The sequence below is a fragment of the Pinus tabuliformis genome, chromosome 1_1 (genome assembly GCF_031772625.1).
Source record: "Pinus tabuliformis cultivar Carrire ecotype Pingquan chromosome 1_1, CPIR1, whole genome shotgun sequence".
Classification (NCBI taxonomy): Eukaryota; Viridiplantae; Streptophyta; class Pinopsida; order Pinales; family Pinaceae; genus Pinus; species Pinus tabuliformis.
The window spans coordinates 86,662,764-86,687,951 of NC_142297.1; the positions used below are offsets into that span (position 1 = coordinate 86,662,764).

A 25,188-nucleotide genomic window follows, 5' to 3' on the forward strand; every position below is an offset into this window, starting at 1 on the left:
GATGATTAGAGATGATTATGCTATGATTTACTAATGATGGTTTCACTAAACTCATCTTTTCACAGGGTCCCATCATTGAGTTTCTTTACAGGCCAATAGAGTACGAAAATGACCAATTTGGGGCTTTGACATTTTCGACATGCTTAAGGAGAAACCGAGAGAAGTTATTGTCAAAAATAATGTTTTAATACCTTTCCATAATGTGTATTGCAACTAGGTCACTCATGTGGGTCTCTAGAAGGAAATTCAGAAATTTGCCCAAATCTACAATAAGTTTCAAACTGCCAACTTATGCCTCGATTTTCGTGTAGGTGTAGGGGAATGAAGAAAATATGGCACATGGGTTTTGGTCCCCGTATATCAGAATTAATTACCTGCAATAGTTTTCTAAAATTACTTACAGTTTGGGAGATACGAAGAGGTCTTTGAGGCATATTTGTATAAAAATAAGGTAAAACCCATATTTCTAAAATATCCAAACTGCCATGTTTGACGTCGATTTCCATGTAGCTGGAGGTGATGTGGACAATATGAGCAAATCAGTTTGTTAAAAATATACCAAATTATCTATATCCAAAACCGTTTCTCAAGATTCAAATTTTTATAAAAGTTATAAGTAGGTCTTGGAGGTGGTTTTATAAGAAATGATTGTTTTTCTAGAGTTCTAGAATCTTGCAAAAGGAGCCAGACAACCAACTTTGGGCACGGTTTTGCAAGGAGATGAATTTGAATGACACGAATACAAGAGAGGTTTTTGTTGAAAATATCACAGTTTAGGTTCCCTCCAAACAGTTATCCAAAATTTGTCATGGTTAGGAAGATATGCTAATATCTTTGGGGTTAGTTTGTTAAAATTGTTTAATTTTCCAAAATAGAGGAAAATGACTAATTCACCTTGTAAATCTTATAAATGGCTCAGCCATGGTTTGTATTATAAGATTGGGAAGTTTGTAAAAGGAAGAGAAGTAAGGAACAAATAAAGGATGGATTGAAGCTCTTTTGTAATAACAATTGAATCTTAATTGAATTTTGCTTCATCTCTAAATTCTTTGCAACTATTATGACTCTATTTTGAATTTTATTTCCATTGAGTTAATCTATCTTGCTCCAAGAGTGGAAAGGGCCCACCATCACCTGGAAGCAATTTCTGTAGTTCATTCCAATCATAGGGATTAGATTTGAAGAGTGATTTTCATTAACGAATGTTTTGATGAGTTCAATCTGAATCTTATAGTTCAGCATTTCGATTTTGATTAGAGTAATTTTGTTTTCTATTAGATGCAATCTAAATCTTAGAGTTCAACATTTTGACTTTGATTTGAATGATTTTTTTTTCCATTAGATGCAATACGAATCTTGTAGTTAAAGTATTTCGATTTCAATTAGGAGTACTCTAGGTTTGAATTGGCGATGCAATTGAAGTAATTTAGCCTTGAAATAGTCATTGCAGTAATTTAGTCTTTTGATGATTAAGTAAAGTAGTATATCTTTGTGTGATCCCGGGAATTATATTAGTCGCAGTATTGTTTGGATTGTTTATTTCCTTAGATTAAATCGTTTGGATTATAATTAGTTTTGTTTGAATTGAAATTAGCATAAGCTTGATGTCTTTTTGAGTTAATCTTGATTGATTTAAGATTCTTGCATTTAGATTAAATAGATCTCAGTGTTTGATTTAAGATTTTCATTACTTAGATTAAGATTGAAATTGTTCGAATGATAATTTTTATTGCTTGGTTTATGATTAATTAGAGTTAGTTTCGTTTGCACATTAATTAGAATTTCTTATTCATATTGTTTGAGTTTGCTTCCCTTAATTAATTAGTTTCAATTAGAAATAGAAATTATGTACTTAAACAATAAATTGATTCCATTTCTAGTTTAGATTAAACGCTCTGATCCTGCATTACCTACGCTTGCGCCTCAAAGCTTACGAGTCCCAGATTGATAATTTAATTTTGGAATTATAACATATATAATTTCCCCAACATGTATACTTATGTATTTTCTATATTTATTCTTAATTTAATGCCATTTATTTGTAATATTGTCTTAATTATGGTGCGAAGATCTGGATCTATTGTTATATGTTATTTTATGCATGATTAGACTCTTAGGCAGAGATCATAACTTTGTTTAATTGGAATTTTCTTTAAGTTTGAGGATTTTGAGAATAAGGGTTCACGAAAGTCCTATTAAGATTTAAAATGAAGAAATGCCTTATCCCCCACATCACATAGCCTTCTAGATGCTGAAACCTGGTTCTAGCATCCCCTAACACTGCCTCGGTGAGACTATAACCTCCGTTAAGTGGGTTGTTGCCAAAAGGGCCGATAGTGTAGGGTTTTTTTGGTTAGTGCAACTAACTCTTAACTTGGGTCCAAGCCCCCTCAAGCCAACAAATGGTTCTGTTGCCAAGAATGGGATCTATTTGAGGGATGTGTGATGTGTCGTTCGAGGATATCAACTAAGAAGGAAATTGAGAAGTGGATAGATCAAAAGTTGCATGAGTTTGCAGCTCAGGAGAATCAAAATCTGCATTTTCCAAAAGAAACGTGGTTACAGAAATATCTCTACACATAAGTGCACAAAGTTTTCTTTTCGATGTTCCCCTAGGAATTACACTAGTGGCTATCCAAATTAGTGGATAGCAAACCTACTTCGAAGCACGAATGTCCTATTGTGTAGACTCCAGAATTAGTCAAACATCTTGAAGGATCTGATTATAAGGTTGCAAGGGTTGTTGATTACTGAATTGATAGTACCTAGGGAAATTTCATCACTGAATTTGCAATCAATACATTTGTGTCTTATAGTGAATCTAAACCACGATTCTTCAAAGGTTTGAGAGGTAGGTACATGAAATCACTAAAGGCAGGGATTAAAATGTTGTTGTGTGAAAAAGGGGTTATGACTTTAAATTAATGTTTAAGAGAGGTAAGACTGGATCTACGTGAAGTGGAAAGCGATTCAGAGTAGATCTAGACAAGTTCATTAGAGGTGAATACAACCCTTTGTTGGGAGAGTCTGGAAGTGAAGAAGAAAGAAGTAGCCCTAGTATGCCTAAAGGTGCAATGTAGTTAGTAGATTAGGATACTTCTCGAATTCCACATCCACCACTCCACCTCCAAATTCACCTTCACCTCATACACTTATGCCTCCACCTCCACCTCCACCTTCGCTATTCACTATGGCGAATACAGTGAAAAAGCCTTCATTTAAGGGTCAGGGAGCAGAGGTTCCTCATCAATTTTGGTTTGTCATAGTAGTTATGTGGAAGGAGCAGCAGGTCAACGATGATGACATGAAGAAAGCGCAACTAGTTACAAAGATATAGGATAGAGACGAAGGATGTGTTGAATACAGAATTCAGGAAGCCAAAGTTGCAAGCTCATTGTGTGACCAAAAAAAGGAGATCAAGCAGAGGGTTGACAAGTCTCCATGGGATATGGATCAATGATAGAAGTATTTACTGAGCCAAGCTAATCTATAGATTTTAGATGAACAACATAGGGACTGATACATAGCTACACTATTACCTCACTTAAGATTGCCATTATTTCAGCAGAATATTAGGTCCCAAGTTGAAGCATTGCAGATCGCGATGAAGCTAGAAGCTTTGCCAATCCAAGACACGAATATATGAGTTCAACAGATCCAACCGTAGTTAGCATGTCTGCATATGGAGTTGCAGGATCTGAGGAAGGGAAATGAGGTTAAATCAGAAACACATTCTGAAGTTTGATGCACGAAGTGCAAGATTGAAGGTCATCATAAATATCAGTGCCTTGTATTTTGGTATTATATAATTGCAGGGTCCCAACCCACTGAAGCTAGTATCTTCCGCTGGATCAAGCACCAGTACAAGTGCCTCGTGTAGCATCTAGCAAGTGTTAAGAGAACATTCGACAGATAATTGTCATCTATTACAGAAGTTTTTACAGTCTCTAAAGAAACTCTTTTGTAACTTTTGTAAATTGGTTGGGCATGATGAAAGGAATTGTCAAAGCTATGAATTGATGATGGACAAGGCTCCGATGTATAGAATGCAAGTGGAAACCCGTGAAAAATGATCAAGGCTCACGTGCAACTGGTGGAGGATTTCAAGGACAAGGAAGAGGAGGAGGAGGAGGAGCTGGAAGAGGTTGGGGCTAGATCATTTGCTACAATTGTGGAGAACCAAGACACTTTTCATGCAACTGTCAGAATCCAACTCACCCTTCTTGTCAATATTTTTGGCAATTTGATCATGTTATAGAAGATTTCCTAGTATTGATAGAGAATATGTAGGAAAATAAGAACCAACAACTGACGCATAATATTTAGATGATGAGATCCAAGCCACGCAAAGATGATCCTAGTATCAACATAGTCATGCACAGTAGTATAGCCACTGGTGAAGACAAGGTCGAAGGCAAACAACTAGTATCAGATCTATGGTTTCGAAGAGCTGGTGAGAAGAATGTTGGGTTTGATTTACATAGAGAAAAAGAGATTTTCATGGAAGCCAGGAAAATTTTTATGGATCTAGGTGCTTCTACGTCTAAGAATCAGATGCCACTAGTACCACAGAAGGAGAAACCTGAAGAAGTTACTGGGATGTAGGATTAAGACCCCATGGTGTTAAAATCATTTCTGCAGACCTACATGAAGTTATTACGAGATTATAAGGCAGTTGAAGTACTACAAGAGCTGATATATAACTGCGCCAACAAGGATAATTTGTTACCAAAACAACACACAATAAATAAGGTGAAACGAAGCAAGAAAAGAATTGGCTGGGAGATGTGGTTGACAACACATATTGGTAATTTCGAAGTGGACCAGGTAATCCTGGACTTGGGCTCTGATGCTAATGTACAGCCAAAGAAAACTTGGGAGCGTATGGGGAATCCTAAGTTATAGTGGTGGCTAATTTAGCTATGCATGGCAAACGAACAAAAGATAATTCCAATTGGTCATCTGCACGGAGTAATTGTAAATATAAAAGCCGCAAGTGTAGTGGAAGACTTTGAAGTTATTGAAATAGTCGATGAAATTAATCCATACCTAACGTTTCTTGGGATTGATTAGGCCTTCAACATTAAAGAAATGATTAATTTAAAGAAGCGAAGCATGGTGTTTGACAAGAATGATCTTCAAGTGATTGTTCCATTGGATCCCACAGAAGGTGCGTGATACAGAGAACCAGTTTGTGATTATTATGAAGATGAAGACATTGAGAACATATATAAGCTAACTGCGTGAAATGAAGATTAGATCAATTCCATTATGGATGGAAGCATCGACTGAGAAAATGACATTTCCTTCCAATCAGATTGAGATGAAGAGTTAGAAAACTTGCATAATAGGTTGCATGAGATCTTTATGATGCGATGCAGTTAGCTTACCAAATCTCTACGCTCTATATCTACTAAGGTATGTAATTTTCCTTATTATGATGGTTTGGATGATGTCAATATGTTTCTTGACCTTTTTGAAAGGGACATATGAGAGGAGCATCGATCCAGACCTTAGATCTAGCATTGAGAGGTATGCCAGCAAGATGGTGAGGTGCACACAAGGATAATATTGTTGACTGGAAGGAATATCGTAGAATGATTAGATTAAGATTTGGTTACACAAAGACCCGAATCAATCAAAAATACACAAGAAAGGATGATCCGTGCAAACATCTGGCTTGATGGACTAAGGCACGGAGTGAGGTATGTCAACTAGAGTGGGCACATATCTTTATTCATAGCTTGGATGTTATCCAAATGAAGTGGTATCTAGAGACGAAGCTGCGACACGAGACTACTGATTAGGATGAAATGAAGGAGAGTTTCTCACTGGCGTTCAATTTTGAAGATGGGTTCAAATACATTAACGAAGCAGTTCAAGAGATTAAAGCCACAATATTCTGAACACCCGTAGAGCCTATCACTTGGATGAAACCTAATTGGAGTACGCAGCTACAACATGCTTTGGAATGTTACAATTTTACTACAAAAGAAGGCGTAGAGGATCCACAGAATATTAATATCCTTGAGTCAGAGGGATTGCGCAAAATTGCTGGACCTGATGTGGAGATCCCTAATATCTCACAACTGGTGAGCAGTTACAGATAAATATTGGCTCAGAAGCAGAACTGAAATTTGTGAACATTGGTGACTATTGGGATGAACACACAATGGATAAGGTTGTTGAATTAGTACACAAATATCAAGATTTATTTCCAACTAAGTTCTCTGACTTGAAGGGGATAGTAGGAGATTTGGGTATGATGAAGATCAATCTAAAACCAGATGTGAAGTCGGTTAAGTAGTGCCCATATCGGTTGAATCCCAAATACAAGGAAAAGGTAAGAGAAGAACTCGATAAGATGCTTGCGACAAGAATAATTGAGCCCATTGGAGAGGCTGTTAAAGAAGGATGCTACATTCTACTGGGATGACAATTTTCAAAAAATGTTGGATATTCTTAAGGAAAAGACGATTACGGCACCAATCCTAGTATTCCCGGATTGGAAGAAATAATTTCATGTGCATGTGGATGTGTCTTGTATAGCATTGGGAGATGTCTCAACTCAACTAGGGGAAAGATATATTAATTAACCATTTGCCTTTGCCAGTAAAAAATTATCCAAGTCAAAGAAGATCTATTCAACCACAGAGTGAGAAGGATTGGCCATGGATTATGTACTACAAAAATTCAGGCATTACCTACTAGGTGCACACTTTAAAATGTACATGGACCATTCTTCTTTGAAGTACCTGGTCAATAAGCCTGTGTTGGGGGGTGGGGGGGGGGGAATGTAGGTGGTTGATTCTTTTCCAGTAGTATGATTTGAAGTGATAGATAAGCCCGAGAGATTGAATGTTGGACTTGATCACCTCTTTCGGATCGAGAATGGCGAAGAGCCCACTAATATTGATGAAGGGTTACTTGACGCACAACTCTTTGCTTTCAGAGTTGCGGATGATCATTTTGCAAACATTATTCACTTTTTATCTACTGGCATAGCTCTTGAAGGTTATATGACACAACAAAAGAAGGAATTAGTTGTCAAGGCTACACATTTTTGTGTGATTTCAGGATTCTTATATAAGATGAGATTAGATGAAGTTCTACGCTAATATGTGCCTGAATATGAAAGATACAATATTCTAGATGCAGCACGTGGCGATGTCACTCGAGGATATTATGCAGACAAGGAAAATACGCAAAAGATTTGTGAGCAGGATTATGGTGGCCTACAATACATAAATATTCTAAGGAGTACTGCAATGTGTGTGATGTGTGTCAAAGGACCGGGAGGCCATTGCATAGGGATGAATTGCCATTAAATCCATAACTCACGCTACAAGCATTTGATAAATCGAAATTGACTTCGTTGGACCTATTCATCTACCAGGGAAGAAGACAAGATCACATTATATTATCACTGCGATGAAGTACTTAACTAGGTGGGCCGAGGCACAACTTGTGAAGGATTGCAGCACGAAAACTGTTGCGAAGTTTATATTCGAATTTATTTTGTCAAGGTTTGGATGCTCGAAGATTTTTATGAGTGATAGAGGTTCACACTTCTTGAATGAGACAATTGGGGCTTTAACAAAATAATTCCAGATGTACCATCAGAAGAGTACACCGTATCATCCTAGGTGAATGGAGTTGTTGAAGCTTTCAACAAGAAATTGGAGAATGCCATAACAAAGGTATGCAATGTTAATAGGAATGATTGGGATGTGCACATACCAGCTGTTCTACGAGCATATAAGAAGACCTGTAAGAAATTGATTGTGAAAATACCATTTCGACTAGTTTATGGATAAGAAGTAGTGATGTCGATCGAATATAAAGTGCCCAGCCTTAGGATTGTAGCTGTAATTGAGATGGAGGATCACTATGTAATGTAGGAATGCCTCACACAACTACATGCATTAGAGGAAGAGCGTTTTTTGGCTGGCATTCATCAATAAGTGCAGAAAGCTAGAGAAAAGGCATGGAATGATCATCACATTAAGTAACATACTTTTAAGAATTGATATCTAGTCCTGATATATGATAGCAAGTTTACCAAATTTCCAAGGAAGTTTCACATGCATTGGATAGGATTGTACGTGATTAAGGATATTTTGGATGGTGGCGCAATTTAGCTCACGAAGCTGAATGGGGAAGTTTTTTCTTGCAGGATTAATGGGAGTATATTTAAGGTTTACAAGGATGATCCTGTCCCTACGCAATGGCTACATGACAACAGGAAAGTCTTAGTGCTTCTGGCAGTTGAAAGAGAGCGCAAGACTATAAACTACTCTTCTGGGGAGAAATTCTATCGAAGAAGGAGGATTGCGAGTTGTTTAGGATGATGGCATAGGTGGAAGATCTGGTGAAATAGCCATGCCATAAGGAGTGGTCCCATGCATCCTGCCCATAAAGCAACCGTTGGAACAACTACAATTGATTTGACAACGATTTTTCCATTAAAAGGAGTGGGGGAAGTGCAATAAAGGAGAATATCTATGAAAATTTGCTGCCAAAAACATATTAATGAGGGAGATCTTGAGGAATCAAGTGGTTTGAATTCGAAAAGGCTATAAATATGGCACCCCGCTCCATATTCAGACACTTTTCTTTCAGAGAAATTATTTTGTGATTTTGCACCTGTGTGAGATGAGAGAATTGTTGGATGTATGAGTGGAATTGACTGGAATTCGAGAAGGAATTCTTGCAGAGAGGGATTGGATATATCATGACTTCTACAGCGCCTAACCATACTACAATGCCAAATTCCCCTAGAAAGAAACTTGCCGTCTCAACAGTAGCAACTAAGAAGCAGAAAAAATCGTAGTAGACCCTAGTTTGGAAATCGTCGCGGAAAATTCCAATCGAGCAGAGAGAATGGAAAAATGGATAAAAACAAACAATCAATGGAACCGCAGGACTTGGATGAGAAGGAATTGGCCACTGGACTCAAAGAAATTAGCGATGCAGAAGTCGAATCCATTTCTGGATTGCCTTCGTATTTTCCACCATGGAAGCCAACGTCCAAGGTCACGAAGGACCTAGATGCTATTAAATGTAAAGTTTTCACTCTGTTGTTACCTCAGGACGTACCTATTGAGGGAAAATTGTTGGCCTAGGTACCACACCTAAAAATTGAAGATTTGGATTTAAATGATCGAAGTAAATACCTACAGTTTGAGCCCAACCAACACCTAAGATCCGTATATTATGAAGAAGCAGATGTCACACAAGTTGAACCAATGTAGTGGGCTACTGGAATTCAACATGCATAATTGTTTGGTGTTCTCAATTAAGCAATACCTTCATACCAAGTCTCATCATTTCCCGGCTCAAAAGTTTGTTGCTCTCAACATGCTAGCTTCTCTTGCACCGAGAATCTCTGATGAAAACCACCTTTATAAATAGAAAGCCCATCACCTTAACATTTTTGTTAATAACGGATATAGTAGGCACCAAGGTCTTAAAGCTTTCCTCAAAGCTGGTAGAGATCCCAAGGTTAAGAAAGACCCTAAAGATCGAATCTCAGGGGTGCATCTCCCTTTCATCCAGGGGACCATTGACAATATTATGAGAATCCTAAGGAAGCATAATGTTCCCCCAACCTTTAGACCCCTTAACACCATTCACAGCTCCTTAAGATCTGTAAATGACCCTGCTGACCCCAAGGATATGAAAGGTGTTTATGTTATTCCATGTTCTTGTGGGATCCCCTATGTTCGTGAAACTGGGTGCTCTATTATTCAGAGGATTCACGAGCACGCAACCGACATGAAGCATGGGAGGACCTGGTCTTCAGCTTTGGTAGAACACACGGAGAAGACTAAACATCATACATGCATTGGGGAGGTCCGGGTCATTGCTGGGATTTCTCCTTTTCATTGCTGAAAGTTTAGGGAGACCATTGAAATCGAAAGGAGGCCGAGTAATCTTCACAGGGATGATGGATGGAAAATCAACAGTTGTTGGATCCCTGCTCTTTCCTCGTAGAACCTCCCCCGCCTTTTTTTTTCCTTTATGTTTACTTATTTCTTTTTCGGTTTTGATTTTATTCCCTCATCTCATGAATTGTTTGAATTTCCTCTCTGTTCTCTTTTCTATTTATTTGTTGTTTTTCCTTTTTTGTTATTTATTTAGTACTTATTCATTATTATTTTTATTATTATGATTTATTTTTAATTCTAATTTATCTCACAATATTCCTATATATATATATATATATATTATTAGGTTTAAAAATGAAAAGAAGAGAATAATTTCCCTTAATAATAATGTATTAGGTTTAATTTCTTTGTTTAGGTAGATGAAATTTAATTAATATATATTTGTAAGTTAGTTTTATTAAACATGGTATTCTTTTAGTTAATTATAACCATACATATTTAGTTTTATATATAGTTATAATATAAATAAAATTTAACATATATATATATATATATATATATTTTATTTATTTATTTTAAGTTTTTATTTAATTAAACATGGTATTTATAATAAATAAAATTTAATTAATATATATGTTTATAAATTTATATAAAATTTAACTAATATATATTTTTAAGTTTTTAATTAGTTTTTATTTAATTAAACATGGTATTTATAATAAATAAGTTTACATATAAACATAGTTAAAATATTTTTAGTTAATTATAAGCATATATATTTAGTTATTTATATATTTAAATTAATATATAGATAAATTTAATAAACAAATTAACTAATTAATTAATTAATTAATAAAAATTTTCCCTAATTATTGGTCGAGTCAATTGTAGCTGAAGCCTCGTCAAATGTAGTCGTTTCTTTTTGTCAAAAGTAGTCTTTTCTTTCTATCCATTTGAATGGTCAGTCTATCGACTTAACTTCTTACCATGATCTGATTCTTCATCTTGTCCTGATGATGAACCACACTTGCTGGTTCGAAACGCATCAACAAATGAATTTTGATGTGATTATCACCGAAAACATGTCTCGAAAACTTGATATGGATCACAGAATCCTTAATTACTTAATTGTTGGACATGTTGTATGTTCCGCATTTCGAGCGTAGTAATATAAATACTATGTGTGTGTGCTAATTGTTCGCTCTGGTGCATGATGACTGTCTTTGGCTCGAGACGCCCATCCCTATTGATGAGATACTGATCAAACAAATTACCACACTATCTTGTCAGGGGGTGCATTCGGATGACGCCTTTGTAGGTAATTCATAGGAGAAGAAACTATCATATCAAATGAAGAGTGACTCTGGATTGATCAAGAAGTCCCGGGGCTACGCCATTAGCTCCTACAATGATGAGGTTGTGCTATTTTCCGCCTATATTTTAGCCGAGAAGATTATGAGAAAGTGTCGCGTAGATGAAGTGTCGACCCTTGTTGTTTCCTTGGTTGCACAATGCAACTAAGGGTCTAGTTCAATTGGGCGGGGTACTTGTGTGAGGAATTCCTAGATGATTGTCGCGAAGCACAGGGGCAAGGGAATTCGTTTCATTATTCCTGGTTGTTACTTTTGATTGCATTAATAGGTTGGAGAACACATGAGTATTCACAATGGTGGACCCAAATATCTGTGAAGCTGCATGTTATGCCTCGTTGTGGGCATCCAAAGACCCAACAAGGGCCATGGAGAATAAGATTATTTGGGTTTTGTTCGAAATGGACTTGTGCATCGTGAATAATTAATGCTTGCGGTTCTCACTTGCCCTATTTTCTCAATACTCTGACGTTGCAAAGTTCAAGGCTGATTTTCACAATGTATATATGTGTGCCAGGAAGGATTTGATGGAATATTGGCATGCACTGCCATTTCTGGTAACAAAAGAAAATATTTTGGCTATTATCATTCAGTGGTCAAGTGATTGGCTCAACCCAACTGACACGACAACAACATGCACAAGTAAGACCATTGCAGAGACGAAGGATGAGAAGAAAGATTTGAAGAAAGACCCAAAGAAAGATCTAAAGCAGGTCACGATTGACGTGGAGGAACTCACTGTGCCAGAGACAGAGCGCACAATCGACATAGAAACTACCAAGGAGGAAGAGGGTGGCACATACCCTTTTTTGGGCACGGAGGACTTCGAGTCTCCATTCATTATCAAGAAGCGAGAGAAGTGGAGCGCTAGTGGTGCATAGAAGAAACAAAAATTGGACAAGTCCATCAACATCGAACCACTGGCCTTCACGGAGGGGACTTTCATGAAATTGGGGATACTGTTAGATCCACGAGGGAAGATATCTAGGGACACATCGAAGAGCAATACCAATCAGTCTTAACGAAGGTCCAATGGGGCCTTAAGGAATTTCAAGTACGGATAGGCATTCTAGAAGTAAGCGTGGGTCAAGCGAGCCCTAAGAAAGTGAGCATGATAGCCTCAACAATAAAGATTACCATAGACCTCCGTAAAGTGCAGTTTCCGGAGGGATCATTACATATTGAGACTTTCAAGGACAGGGTGTGCCTATTGCATATGAAGAATGTGAGACTTAAACTTGTGGCGCTCCCCATTCAGTCATTGCATGAGCTACATCAAGGAGTATTTGATGAGCTAGGGTTTGGGAACATTGAGCATTACTGGTTATCAGTTTAGTCAAGACTAAAAACCAGCAAATATTGGAGGAAAAGGTGTAGGTACTAAAATAATGAGAAGAGGTCATTGCATGCAGTTAGTAGCTAGAAGCAACAAAAACACAGGTATGCGGTGAGCTTCCTGAATTCCAGATTATAGCAGAGGTAGTTTCGACAAAGAAATTACAGAAGCTGGCATCCGCAGTGAAAGAATATAAGGCCGAGGTGGGAAAGGTGGGGTTTGAGCTACAGTTGCATATTTCTGAGCTTTAGATGAAGTTGCATCCTACCACCCCTCTAGAAGTCTTAGAGGAGGGAAAGGCTACTATCAAAACAGATATGGAAGTTCTTGTTGCTGCAATTAAAGACTGTAGCTAAATTTTTGAAAGCAAGATGGAAATGTGGGCCTCGCTATAGGAGGGCCCGCATCTATAGAAAATTGAAGCTGACATCCACGAGAAGAAATTGCAGTTTGATGAGATAAGGGAAGCAACATGGACCTTAGCACCTATGGAGAGGTTTGATAGACTCCAATAAGGGAAAACCATACAGACTCAGTTCGATCAGTTGTGTCGAAAGGCCTCTATCATTTCAATAAGGACGCAACTGTGGGATGAAAAAGCAAGCCAATTGTCATTCAATGTAGAGAGTAGATTCAAAGCGCTTCAACAGTTGTATAGGATGATGGGATTAGAAGTCGAAGGGCCAACTACAAATAAGTTGGTTGAAGAGGTTCGACAGGTTGTCGCATAGTGTACCGCATAAATTCAAGCCTTGAAGTTAGAATTCTGTGGCCTCAAAAAACACATCGAGGACATACCAACACAGTGACTTAGGACGAGTAAAATCTTTGTGTTGGGGGCCTATTAGGACATGGTCCAACATCATTAAGTTTTTCTAATTTGTAAGTCAAGTTTTGATAAGATATTATAGAGACTCCTCATTTTGAGGAGTCTAGTGCGAGTAGCGCAGGTTGTTAAGAGTCAAAGGGGCTTTTAGGAAATTCAAAGACCCTTATTTTGTAAAGGGATGAGTTGTATTAAGCTCCGCCCATGGTTCATGGACAATGATAATTTAATGTGAAGACTATAAAAGGGGTTCATTGAGGAGTCATTAGGCAGTTAAGTCAAGTAAAGGAAGTTTAATGTCAAGATTGATTCTTAGAGTTAGAACTGTTGTTTTTTTGTATTTGGGCAAAGGGGAAGTCTCCTATTATTGTGTGCACAAAGACCTTGGTAAGTCTACAACTGAGTGTGTGGGCCCCTGCAGTTGTGTGTGCATGGTCTGAAAGTATATGTATTGAAGATATGGAATAATAAAGAGTATTTGAAGAAATTTTGTGTCTGAAATGTATACTTATGTATTTTTTGTATTTATTCTTAGTTGAATACCATTTATATGTAAGGTTATCTTAATTACACCACGAAGATCTAGATGTACTATTATATGTTATTTTATGCATGATTAGACTCTTAGGCAAAGCTCATAAGTTTGCTTATTGGAATTTTCTTTAAGTTTGAGGATTTTGAGAATAAAGGTTCGTGGAGGTCAGATCAAACCTTATAATGAAGAAACACCTTACCCCCAACATTACATAGCCTTTAGATACAAAAAACTGGTTCTATCATCCCCCAATACTGCCTCGGGTGACACTACAGCCTCTGCTAAGCGGGCTGTTTCCGAAAGGGCCAGTGGTGTAGGTTTTTTTTTTTTGTTAGCACAACTAACTATGAACCTGGGTCCAAGCCCCCTGAAGCCAACAAGGACATGTTGATGGTGTTCGACCCACAAAAATTCAGGGGATCTCCCTGGTATGAAGTCCCAACTTGACCCCACACCGTTTGGTGTAAGATTCTTATCCCGTATGATGGCCCGGTTGCCATTATCTTAAATGTTTGCCTTAGATCTTCCTTGTCAGCATAGGAGAGTGGTATGCTTTGTCTTCGAGGCACACGTGCCTGGTGAGCGCCAGTGTTACTTGTGTCAAGATTCTTTCACTGTAGAGAGAGAGGGTGGAAGCGAGTCTTGTTGAGAGATTAAATTGCCAGATTAAATCCCTTAATATTAATTGTCAACCCGGGGTTCATAAACATGAGCTGCCTTGTGCTTTCTTCGTTCAGGTTTAAATTAAATTTTTGACACTTCCTGATAATGATTCTTGGAGTAATAACACACTAACACTCACAAATAGTTAGCTGTCAAGAGCAGACCCAACAATCAAATTCAATCAGATTTCAAAAGTCTTTACAAATCCTAGCATTCAAATCTGAACTCAACAAACGACTGAGCTATGAATCTTAAGAGACAAAATGGAATTATTCTCACACAAAACTTTACTCAATCAAACCCATAATGCTGGTACCAGACTTCTATAACAATTTATTCAACACTCAACAAGCAATCTATAATGATAGAAATTCAATCCTTAAGTAGACAAACAAACCTGCACTAATAATGATTCAACCCTTAATCAATCTACACAAACCGCAATTCATTCCTTAAGCATCTAAGCAGTCTATAACAACTCAATTCTTAATCAAACGAGCAATCTATACTGATAGAAACTTAATCAAACAATCAATATGTACCTAATGGTGGGTTAAATTCTTAACAAATATTTGAAAGTTAAGTACTAATCTAAAGCAATCACTCTATTTTGTTCTATCACTTAGTTTATTGTTATACTTGCAATTAAGAAATCTACATGTCTCAATCTGATGAAAACAACTCAAACTTGCCACCTAATAATTCAACCAAACAACCCTTAAGAAGTTGTATTCTAAACTCTTTTGTAACCACACCAACCCTTACTGGTACATAACCTTATGTGGAGCCAATGTTCTGATGCTTGAAATCTAATTGATACCTGACTCCTAAAAACTAGGATAAACCACCTCACAAAGAAAAGGGAATTATTTATCTCGATGAACAATAAAATTAACCTTCACACGAAACAGGGGAAAATCCTTTGTCTACTAAACTCAATGTAATCAATCCACACTCAAATTAGAGAGATCATGTATCTATTAAACTTAATGGAATCACAGTAACCATCGAAAAACTCACAGGTGTGCTATGTGAAATCCACTCGATCCATTTTACAATCCTAGAGTCTATTCATCAAATGAAAGAGAGCTAATTGATAAAGATCCATCCAATCATGTATGAAAGTGATCTTCAATGTAAACAGCTTGAAACTAGACCGAAAATGATCAATGAGAGTTCTGTTATGATTATTTGTAAAATAATTTAAATAAAAAGTCAATCCATTCCAGTTCCTGAGGGAATGCATAGTAGTTTGTTATCCAGACAAATCTCATTCCTAATTATTTCAAATTCACTTGATCAAAACAATCACAGTATTCTTCAATGTATAGATCATCTGTTTCACTCATTAAGTGATCATATAGCATTTCTCGGCTAATTACAACTTAATATGATAGCAAGCATACTCTGTTTTTAAATCAAAGCAAGGTTCACACAAGGTTCAACTGTGAATTATGGAAACGACTGAATGAAAGAACATTAATGCATATACACTCTTTTAAACAACCAAATGAATGCAATTCACATACAGTCAATCTAAACTAATTCGTAATGCAAGTAAAATTGATCGTAACTAATCACACTGTGGTTCTATCTGTAATATACAAAGAAACCCAGATGGGTGGGCCCTGGTCGCACCTGGGAGGTAGATAAACTTACATTAAAGAAGAAATCTCAAACGCAATCAATCGACTATCTTTAGCAATTCATCAATGCTTACTCTCAAACTCAGAGCGAAAACATTTTGATATTATTAAAGACGAGTTATATAATTCATGGAAAAGTATTTCACTATAACTAACACCCACTTGACATATTACATCCCCTGCCTTTACAGGCATTTAATTACAGTTAAACAAAAAACTAATAATAATAATTTATAACAGTCTTAACAAGTCGACTTCTTCAAAGAAAATAGGTTCGAACGGCTACCCCGCATTGGTCCAACAACTTGTAACCAATTCCCAAACTTGGTGTATGCCGTAACAAGAGAAAAGAGAACAAAGATCTTTTGATCAAATGCATTCCTTGCAAAGCTGGTGACATCTCATCATCCAGAAGCGCACGAATTCTTATCCATTGCACTGTTTGAGTACCAAATCCGAATATAACGTTTAAGTACACTAGTAAGGAGCCAAGGTACACCATTTGCTTCTTTCCATTAGTTTCCTGCACATATTTGCTGGGAAATCTACACTTGATCATAATAATTAGTTAGTTTTAGGAATCAGCCACCTATATCTGCTTAAATCCACTAACAAATAGCCAAATGTAACCATAAAAGGATTTACCTTGAATAGGGATTTGGATCATGATAGGGTAGCAAAATAGCAAGGAAATAGGTTCCATAGTGTCAAAAAGAGGTAAAAAGGGGATTGAAGATGATATTAATAGGAAAAAAATAGAGTATCAACATCCTCCCACGCCGATCTTGATGCATGCCCTCATGCATCCAACAAAAAAGAGACTGCATTCAACTGAAGAAGACTCTGGTTAGAGACCAATAGTCTTGATTAAAACCTCAATCGCTTGTCAGATAGGTGGCAAACACTTTTGAAATTGCAGTACTAATCTGTTTGCATTCAATCGTCTGACAGGCTTATTTTGGGCTGCTTTCCATCTCATAAGGTGTTTATTTTTCCTTGTCAAGGCATCATTCTGGGCATATAGTTTCATATTAGAGTCCCTGACTTGCTGATTTACATCTTTTACAAAATGAAATAAAACCTTGTATTTATTTTCTTGCTCTCTAAGCTTGGCGATTGTCTTCCATAGCTTGATAAGCTTGATCTTCAAATTTTCTTTAGCATCTAGTGTGGTGGCTTTAGATGGGGTCGTTGATTGCTGTGAGGTACTTCCTCCCAACAATTTGCCTCTCTATTTCTTAGATGACTGATGCAGAATAACCTGTGTAGTGTCTTTGCTTGCTATTGGTCTAGTGGGAGATAAAGCCTCCAGATCCCGGGCAATATCCTCAGGGATTTTAAGCTTAGTTGTAGCAGTGGCCTCTTCCTTGAGGGAAATTTTTGATTGCAGAGAATCATCATCACAGGAAGATGAAATAGGAATATGCATAAGGCTAGTGCCCTCAACATTGGTTAGCAAGGTAGGAGCCATGCTGCGGGTCCAATGGCAAGCTTTAATTGAGGTTTCAGCTATGGGAATTGGGGGAGTTTTGTAGGAGAACACGGGACTCCAGCATTTAGCCTTAGGGGTGGTGCTTCCGGGTCTGAAGGAGGGATATAATGGAGATTCCAGAGCATCGATCTCTACCATGGGACTTAGTTCTGGCTGGGTGGGTTTTCCTGATCGTGTTTCCTTTTTCGCTGCGACCCCAGCGAGATTTCCACTGAACCCTTCCTTTTGCCATCTTTTAAACTATCTGCAGTTGTATGAGGGGTTTAGAACTAGGGTAGGGGAATGGGTAGGTGTGGACTCAGACTTAGATGGGGGCATTACATCATCGATTTTTAAGGAGCGGCCCACTACGTGTTGCCTGCCCTTGATTTGTGTCTCCTGTCCAAGGAATGCTTCAATGAGGAAGTCCTCCCATTACTGCTTCCATTTCTTAAGCTCAGCCACCAGTAAAATTTTAATTAAACTATGATGATACAGTGCAGTTTCGGGCTTCTTTCCATGAGAAGGTACTCCATTTGCCATTTTATGCAAGCTTGATTTTAGGAAGTAAGGAATTTTTAGTGGCCTATCTTCAACAAAATGAACCATGAGCCTGATATGATAAAGGAATAGAACAACAAACCTTCCCTCACAGGTCACAAAGCACTGTAACATTATCAGGAGTGGATGCCATTGGTCCTCTATGCAGTTATGAAGCACTCCCTTCGTCCAACTAATTGACCTATAGGCTAGTTTTAGGAACATGGTGCAATTCGGTATGTCTAACTGGCTGCCACTGAAAAATCGCTCACCAACAGCTAGTAGCCCAATAGACTGACTCACTAATTATTCTGTGATGCTGAAGTGGAGGTCACCGACTTGGGCATCTTCACCATTAAAACTTCGAGCGAATGCCATTGCGACTTGATCATTATAGCCCTGAAACCTCCGTAAAAAGATCATCCATCCTTTCTCCTCTATAATTCCCTTACATTGTTCATATTCTGCACTGCGTAGAAATTAAACAAAAGTGGGTTCATGTTTTTCTGCTCCCATGGCGCCTGCATTCTGTTGAACTCCCCTTTTTCTTTAATTGACTATGTTGTTGGTTTCTTATTATCCCTCCGCCCATGCTCATAATCGATCTCTATTTTAATGGGAGATGAATGACTGTGGCAATGATGGATTAGATACCAGGGATCGATTGCCATGATGGTGATAATCCCATCCTTGACTGGTTTAGAGCATGGGCAAATGGTTGCAGTGTGCAATCCATGGATGGAGCATGTGAGCATTTTGGCTATGAGATGGAGCATCTTTACCATGATGACAAAGGGTGTCATGAACCGATGGTCAAGTGGGTGAGCAGTCATCATAGCAAGAATATATCATGGCAATGGGGGTGATGTATTATTAGCATAATGGAGGATATGTGTTTACGAGATCGGGAATAGATAGATGAGGTCATAGGATGTATGATCATGGTGATCACAGGATAGATTCAGATGCATCCTTTAATGATTAAAATTTCAACTACTTGTCAGTTAAACTTAAGAAAAATACAAGTGCATACCTTTACCACTTAAATGATTTGTGTAAAGTGTGCAATTGATGTGTTGAAGCCACACCTTCTGTAATGATGTGCCCGTTGCCTTGCTTCTGGAGGATTGCAATACCATGCCTTTGGCGAATCAAGTACTGATGCCATGAACCTGTACTTAACTCATAGTGAGTTGGTAGCCTTGATCATTTCTTGTTTGCTTTTGAAGTCAGGCCCTGACTCCTCAAAGTGTGTTAACAAAAACAAGATGATTATGTTTATGATACAATAAATTTCTTGCGCATATTGTGATAGCACTGTGTGGTTATAGGCCCCAATTTTTAGGCAAGATCTCAGGACCCTCGTATGAAATATGAGTTGCATTCTGGACAGAGCATATAACATAAATATTTAACAGAAAATGACACATCATATTTTGATCAAAACATGAAACATAGGTATCTTGAGAAATATGAGGAATCAAATTCTGAGATCCTCATGAAAGAACAACTGAAGCTGGACAAAGTATAAGATATGAGCTATTTGTGCTGATTTCGGAACCTTTAGATTGAATCTCAGGCTGCTCAATTATTTCAGAAAAAGAGACTACTTATCAACCCATGGATTTTAACCAGGCTTGGAATGATAGTTGCCTGGGGTATTTCTTTTTTGGGGAGCTAGAAATGGCTAGAAGAGAGCTCCAAGGGGCTTCTTTTCCGTAGTTTATTCCTTTGGACCTGGAAAAGAATAATTCACAACCCAAAGGATCCATGTACTACTACTACCTTATTATTTTAGCGAGCCTAAAGTAGTTAGTGCTCGAGGCATTCTTATTTAGAGAGTTTGAATTTCCCAAGTAGACTCTCTAGGTTTCCTTTCCATAATCATTACCTTGAGCCTAAAAAAAAACAATTCTATGCTCAAGGAATCCCTAGACTAATATTGGTCCATTTCATTTACGAGCCTGTATCATTCAATACTCGGGAGCTTCATATTTAGAGAGTCTGAAGGCTTCCAAAGGAGACTCCACCAGTTCCTTTTTGTTATATACCTAGGGGGGATAATATGGGGTACCAAGGGAGGTACCCAAGGTAATAATGTAATAATGGGATGGGCCATAGTAATAAATAAGGTGGTTAACCCATATCATGTAAGGGACCACAAGTAGTTAGTAATAATGTAATGGGCCCATGGTATTAGTTGATGGTATGAGGGAACCATGGTAATTACCCATGGTATTGTATGTATGAGGCCTATATAGAGGGTAGAGACTCCATGTGAAGGAATAGTGTCAAGGATTATTGTATGAACATGCATATGGCTTGTGGAGTGCTCTCCTTCCTTAAGGAGTGAATGTATGGTGTTGCCCTACCTTAAGAGTTTGATCAATAAAGAATCATTTCATATTATTTTTGGATTGTCTTATATTTTCATATCAGATCTATAATATTTCCAGGTTAGATCTATAACAAGTGGTATCAGAGCACTTTCTTGGGCACAAAAGTGGAGATTTTTTATTTTTTATTTTTTTTTTATTTTTTTTATTTTTGCAGGATTTCAGGGGCGGTGAGTTTTTATATCAGATCTGTATGTTTTGTGCAAGATCTGCTAAATTTAATTGAAAATCCGGATTATTTATGAAAATATAGCCGATTTCAAAAAAAAAATTGGTTGAATAGGAGTCCGGATGAAGGAGATATCACTGATTTAAAAATCAGTGGGGTTGCAGACAATTTTTTAGGGTGATGAATTTGCGGCACATATTTGGATGTCTTGGTGCAATATCTACAAAATCTAATTGTAGATCTAGATTCTGTGTGAAAACGCACTCAATTTCAAAAAAAAATCAGTTAAATCGGAGTCCGGATGAGGGAGATATCGCTGATTTAAAATTAGCTCTTTTTTGCAGAAATTTTGGTGACGGCGGAGAGTTGCAGCACAGATCTGAAATTCCAAGTGTCTGGATCAAGATTTCTATCACATGGGCAGATGCAGAATGGTTGTTCCATTTCCGAAAGTATGTCATAATAGGGATTCTGATCAATATTGACTAAACTGTGACAATTTCAAATTTTTGCCAAGTAAGTGAATTTTTTCCAAACCTTCATGGCTTCTAGCAAGGAATTTTTTACAGGGAATGATAAGAGTCCTACTATTGAAGAATACATAAATGAATACAAGAGGTTATTTAGACACAATTGGAAATGGGTGGCACTAGCTAATTTTAAAGATGAGGCAGCCACATGGTGGGGATTCCTTAACCAAAAGAAGTGTTTCAACTTGCCCGATGAAGAATTTGAAAAATTACTTTTAGACAGATGGTCTCATGCCAAAAAACAAGATAAGGAGAAACATGTGGGGCTATTTCATACCGGTATATCCTTATTGCAGGTTCATGGATTGATTCAGAAAGAGAAGATCATTGTTTCTATAAATCCTAGTTGCAAGCATAATTTCATCAATGTTAATTTGGCAAAAAACTTACAAGTTCTAGAAAAACAAATTGAAAATACACAAGTTGATGATGAGGATGTTCAAATTTATAAGGATTTGAAGCTTTCTATGGATAAGTATGTGTTGCATGGTGATTTTTATACTTCAGAGATGGATAATATGGATGTTGTTTTGGGATATCCTCGCATGGAATCTGCGGGTACTATCAATATTAATGTGCAGAAGAAATTCTTGAAGCTCTGATATAAAAAGAAGAAAGTCACATTACAGGATATTTCCATCAATAAACAGCTAGAGTCCACAAATGTTGAAGCAGAAGATGTTCCAGGGTCTGAAATATTAGATGATGAGCCAGTGATGATAGATAATCAAATAGAAACAGAGGCTGAAGCAAAAAAGGTTACAGGTACATCAGATGAGGGCTTAGTGGTTGAAATCATATTGGAAAAGAAGACACCACAATAGGCACCACAGCAGGGTGAATTAAAGAAAAAGACACTGTGGGTTAAAACTTCAACATATCATCACCCACATCACCCCACAAGAAAACAACCAACAAGATGGCAACCAATTAGCCACAAGGAAAACAACCCTCGTATGACGGATAGCGAGGAGCGAAGATCCACCTACTACACATCAACACAGAAGAGCTGCCATGGTCAACTTCCATCTCAAGCGAGCGAGGCACCAGCGAGACCGAGGGTTCACCTTTCTCTTGGATGGCTATATGCACGTGCATGGTACCAGTGGACTACTCTTTTGAGTAGATCTTATTATTTGTGTTCTTCCCATGTTTCGGGGATGAAACATGCAAAGGGGAGTGGAGTGTTATATACCTAGGGGGGATAATATGGGGTACCAAAGGAGGTACCCAAGGTAATAATGTAATAATGGGATGGGCCATAGTAATAAATAAGGTGGTTAACCTATATCATGTAAGGGACCACAAGTAGTTAGTAATAATGTAATGGGCCCATGGTATTAGTTGATGGTATGAGGGAACCATGGTAATGACCCATATTATTGTATGTATGAGTCCTATATAGAGGTTAGAGACTCCATGTGAAGGAATCGCATCAAGGATTATTGTATGAACAGGCATATGGCTTGTGGAGTGTTCTCCTTCCTTAAGGAGTGAATGTATGGTGTTGCCCTACTTTAAGGGTTTTGATCAATAAAGAAGCATTTCATATTATTTTCGGGCTTATTTGCATTATCTTATATTTTCATATCAGATCTATAATATTTACGGGTTAGATATATAACACTTTTCCATAGATAATCCACTAGACCTAGATAAAGGAATAAACTTCCTTCTGATGGATTCCTCCTTTACTTTACATGGGTTGTGTGGAGGACTGCTTGTATCTATCTATCTATCTATCTATCTATATATATATAATTTGTACTATCAATGATGATAAGATTTTCTTTGTAGTAAATGGCCATCAACTTAAATTTTATCGTAAACCACCTTCACGTGATCAGTTTTCACATGAATTTCGAGAGGATCCACGATTGGAGCTAATTCATTTCAATAATCAGCTCCTTGCTGGTTCAGTTGATTATATGAACCAGCAAGGAGCTGATTATTGAAATGAATTAGCTCCAATCGTGGATCCTCTCGAAATTCATGTGAAAACTGATCACGTGAAGGTGGTTTACGATAAAATTTAAGTTGATGGCCATTTACTACAAAGAAAATATTATCATCATTGATAGTACAAATACGAACTGAACCGTTATTAAAGACTTCAGTTACCTCATATGGTCCCAACCATCTATTGAAAAATTTACCTTTGAAATGCTTAAACTTACTATCGTATAACAATGCCCAGTCACCTGGATGGAAGATTTTCTTCTTAATAAATTTGTCGTGCCATCGGGCTCTTTTGTCCTGTACTAATGTAGTTTTGTGGTAGGCATATTTTCATATCTCATCAAGCTCGTTCAATTGCATCAATCTCTATTCTTGAGCCTCATTTTAATTCATGCCCAACTAAGCAACACTTCTAAATTTTTTTACCTGGAATTCGATGGGCAAGAGCACTTGTTTACCATAAACTAATTCGTAAGGTGTGTGTCCGGTCACATTCCTTCAAGTGATCCGGTAAGCCCAAAGTGCTTTTGGTAACTTTTCTTCCCAATCTTTGTGATGCAGTTGAATTGTTTTTGTAAGGATAGATTCCAACACTTTGTTCGTGGACTCCACCTGCCCATTAGCTTGGGGGTGGTAGGGGGTCGATTTGAGATGCTTAACTTGATACTGTTCTGTGAGTGCCTTGACCAACTTTGATGTAAATTGGGTTCCTTGAGTAGTGACAATTTCACGAGGCACCCCAAATCTTGTAAATATGTATTCGAACAAAAACTCTACTACTTCCTTCTAAGTGGCAGCATACAATGCTTTGGCTTCTACCCACTTGGTGACATAATAAGTGCATACCAAAATATGTTTCTTCTTATTTTACATTGAAGAGATGGGCCCTACGAAGTCTAATGCTCACTTCTCAAACGATTCAATAGAAATTTGTGGTTGAAGAGGCATTTCATCGGAGGAAACTGGTCTCCCCATTCATTGGCAAGCATCACAACTTAGAACAAACTTCTTGTCATCTTTGAATAAGGTCAGCCAATAGTATCTAGTATGGAGAACTTTATATGCCATTATTTTGTTGGTGAAATGGCCACCACAAGGCTCGTTGTGATTGGCACTTAATATATCATGCATCTCATCCTCCCGCACACATCGCCTCATAATCAAGTCCAGTCCTTGATAAAATAGATCTCCCTCAATCCAGGAGTAACTAGTAGTGTGCTACACTATATTGTGCCTTTCTTGGGCCGACAGGATTTGAGGTTGTTTTCCTGATTGCAGATAATTGGTGATGTCAACGAAACAAGGAGTAACAGTAGAAATGGCAAATAGAGCTTTATCTGGGAATTTGTTGGGCACTGGCATTGGCATGCTTCCCTGCATAAGATTACAATGAGATAAGAAATCAGCTGCCAAATTATCTCTTCTAGGCCTATCAATTATAGTTATATTGAATTCTTGTAGAAGAAAAAACCATCTAGTTATCCTACCATTAATAACATGTTTATTCATTAAAAATCTAACAGAAGAATGGTCGGTATGGACAAATGTCTCATATTTGGTAATATAATGTCTAAACTTTCCTATAGCATGCACAACTACTAACAGTTCTTTTTCAGTAACCGTATAATTTAATTTAACGGGAGAGAGATTTTTGCGAAAAATGTAAATGGCATAGGGAAAGTTATCTTCCCTTTGTCCCAAAACTGCTCGTAGCGCAGTGTCCAAAGCGTCTATACAAATGTGAAAAGGTAAGGACCAATTTGGTCCTCTTAGCACCGGAGTGGTAGATAATCTACTCTTTCAATACCTGAAAATCCTGTTGACAGTCAACATTCCATACAAAGTTAGTATCTTTAG

At 37.5% G+C, this 25,188-nt stretch overlaps 1 protein-coding gene across 1 annotated transcript in view; it reads right to left on the reverse strand.

The window, feature by feature from the left end:
• LOC149211759 (uncharacterized) overlaps positions 1-25,188 on the reverse strand; it is a 78,922-nt gene that overhangs the window by 53,466 nt on the left and 268 nt on the right. Inside the window, exons 2-3 of the mRNA XM_089388473.1 lie at positions 25,139-25,147; positions 24,581-24,705 (exon numbers count right to left, since the gene is read on the reverse strand). Coding sequence (XP_089244599.1) covers positions 24,581-24,705; positions 25,139-25,147 — 134 coding nt within the window. The remainder of the gene's footprint in view (positions 1-24,580; positions 24,706-25,138; positions 25,148-25,188) is intronic.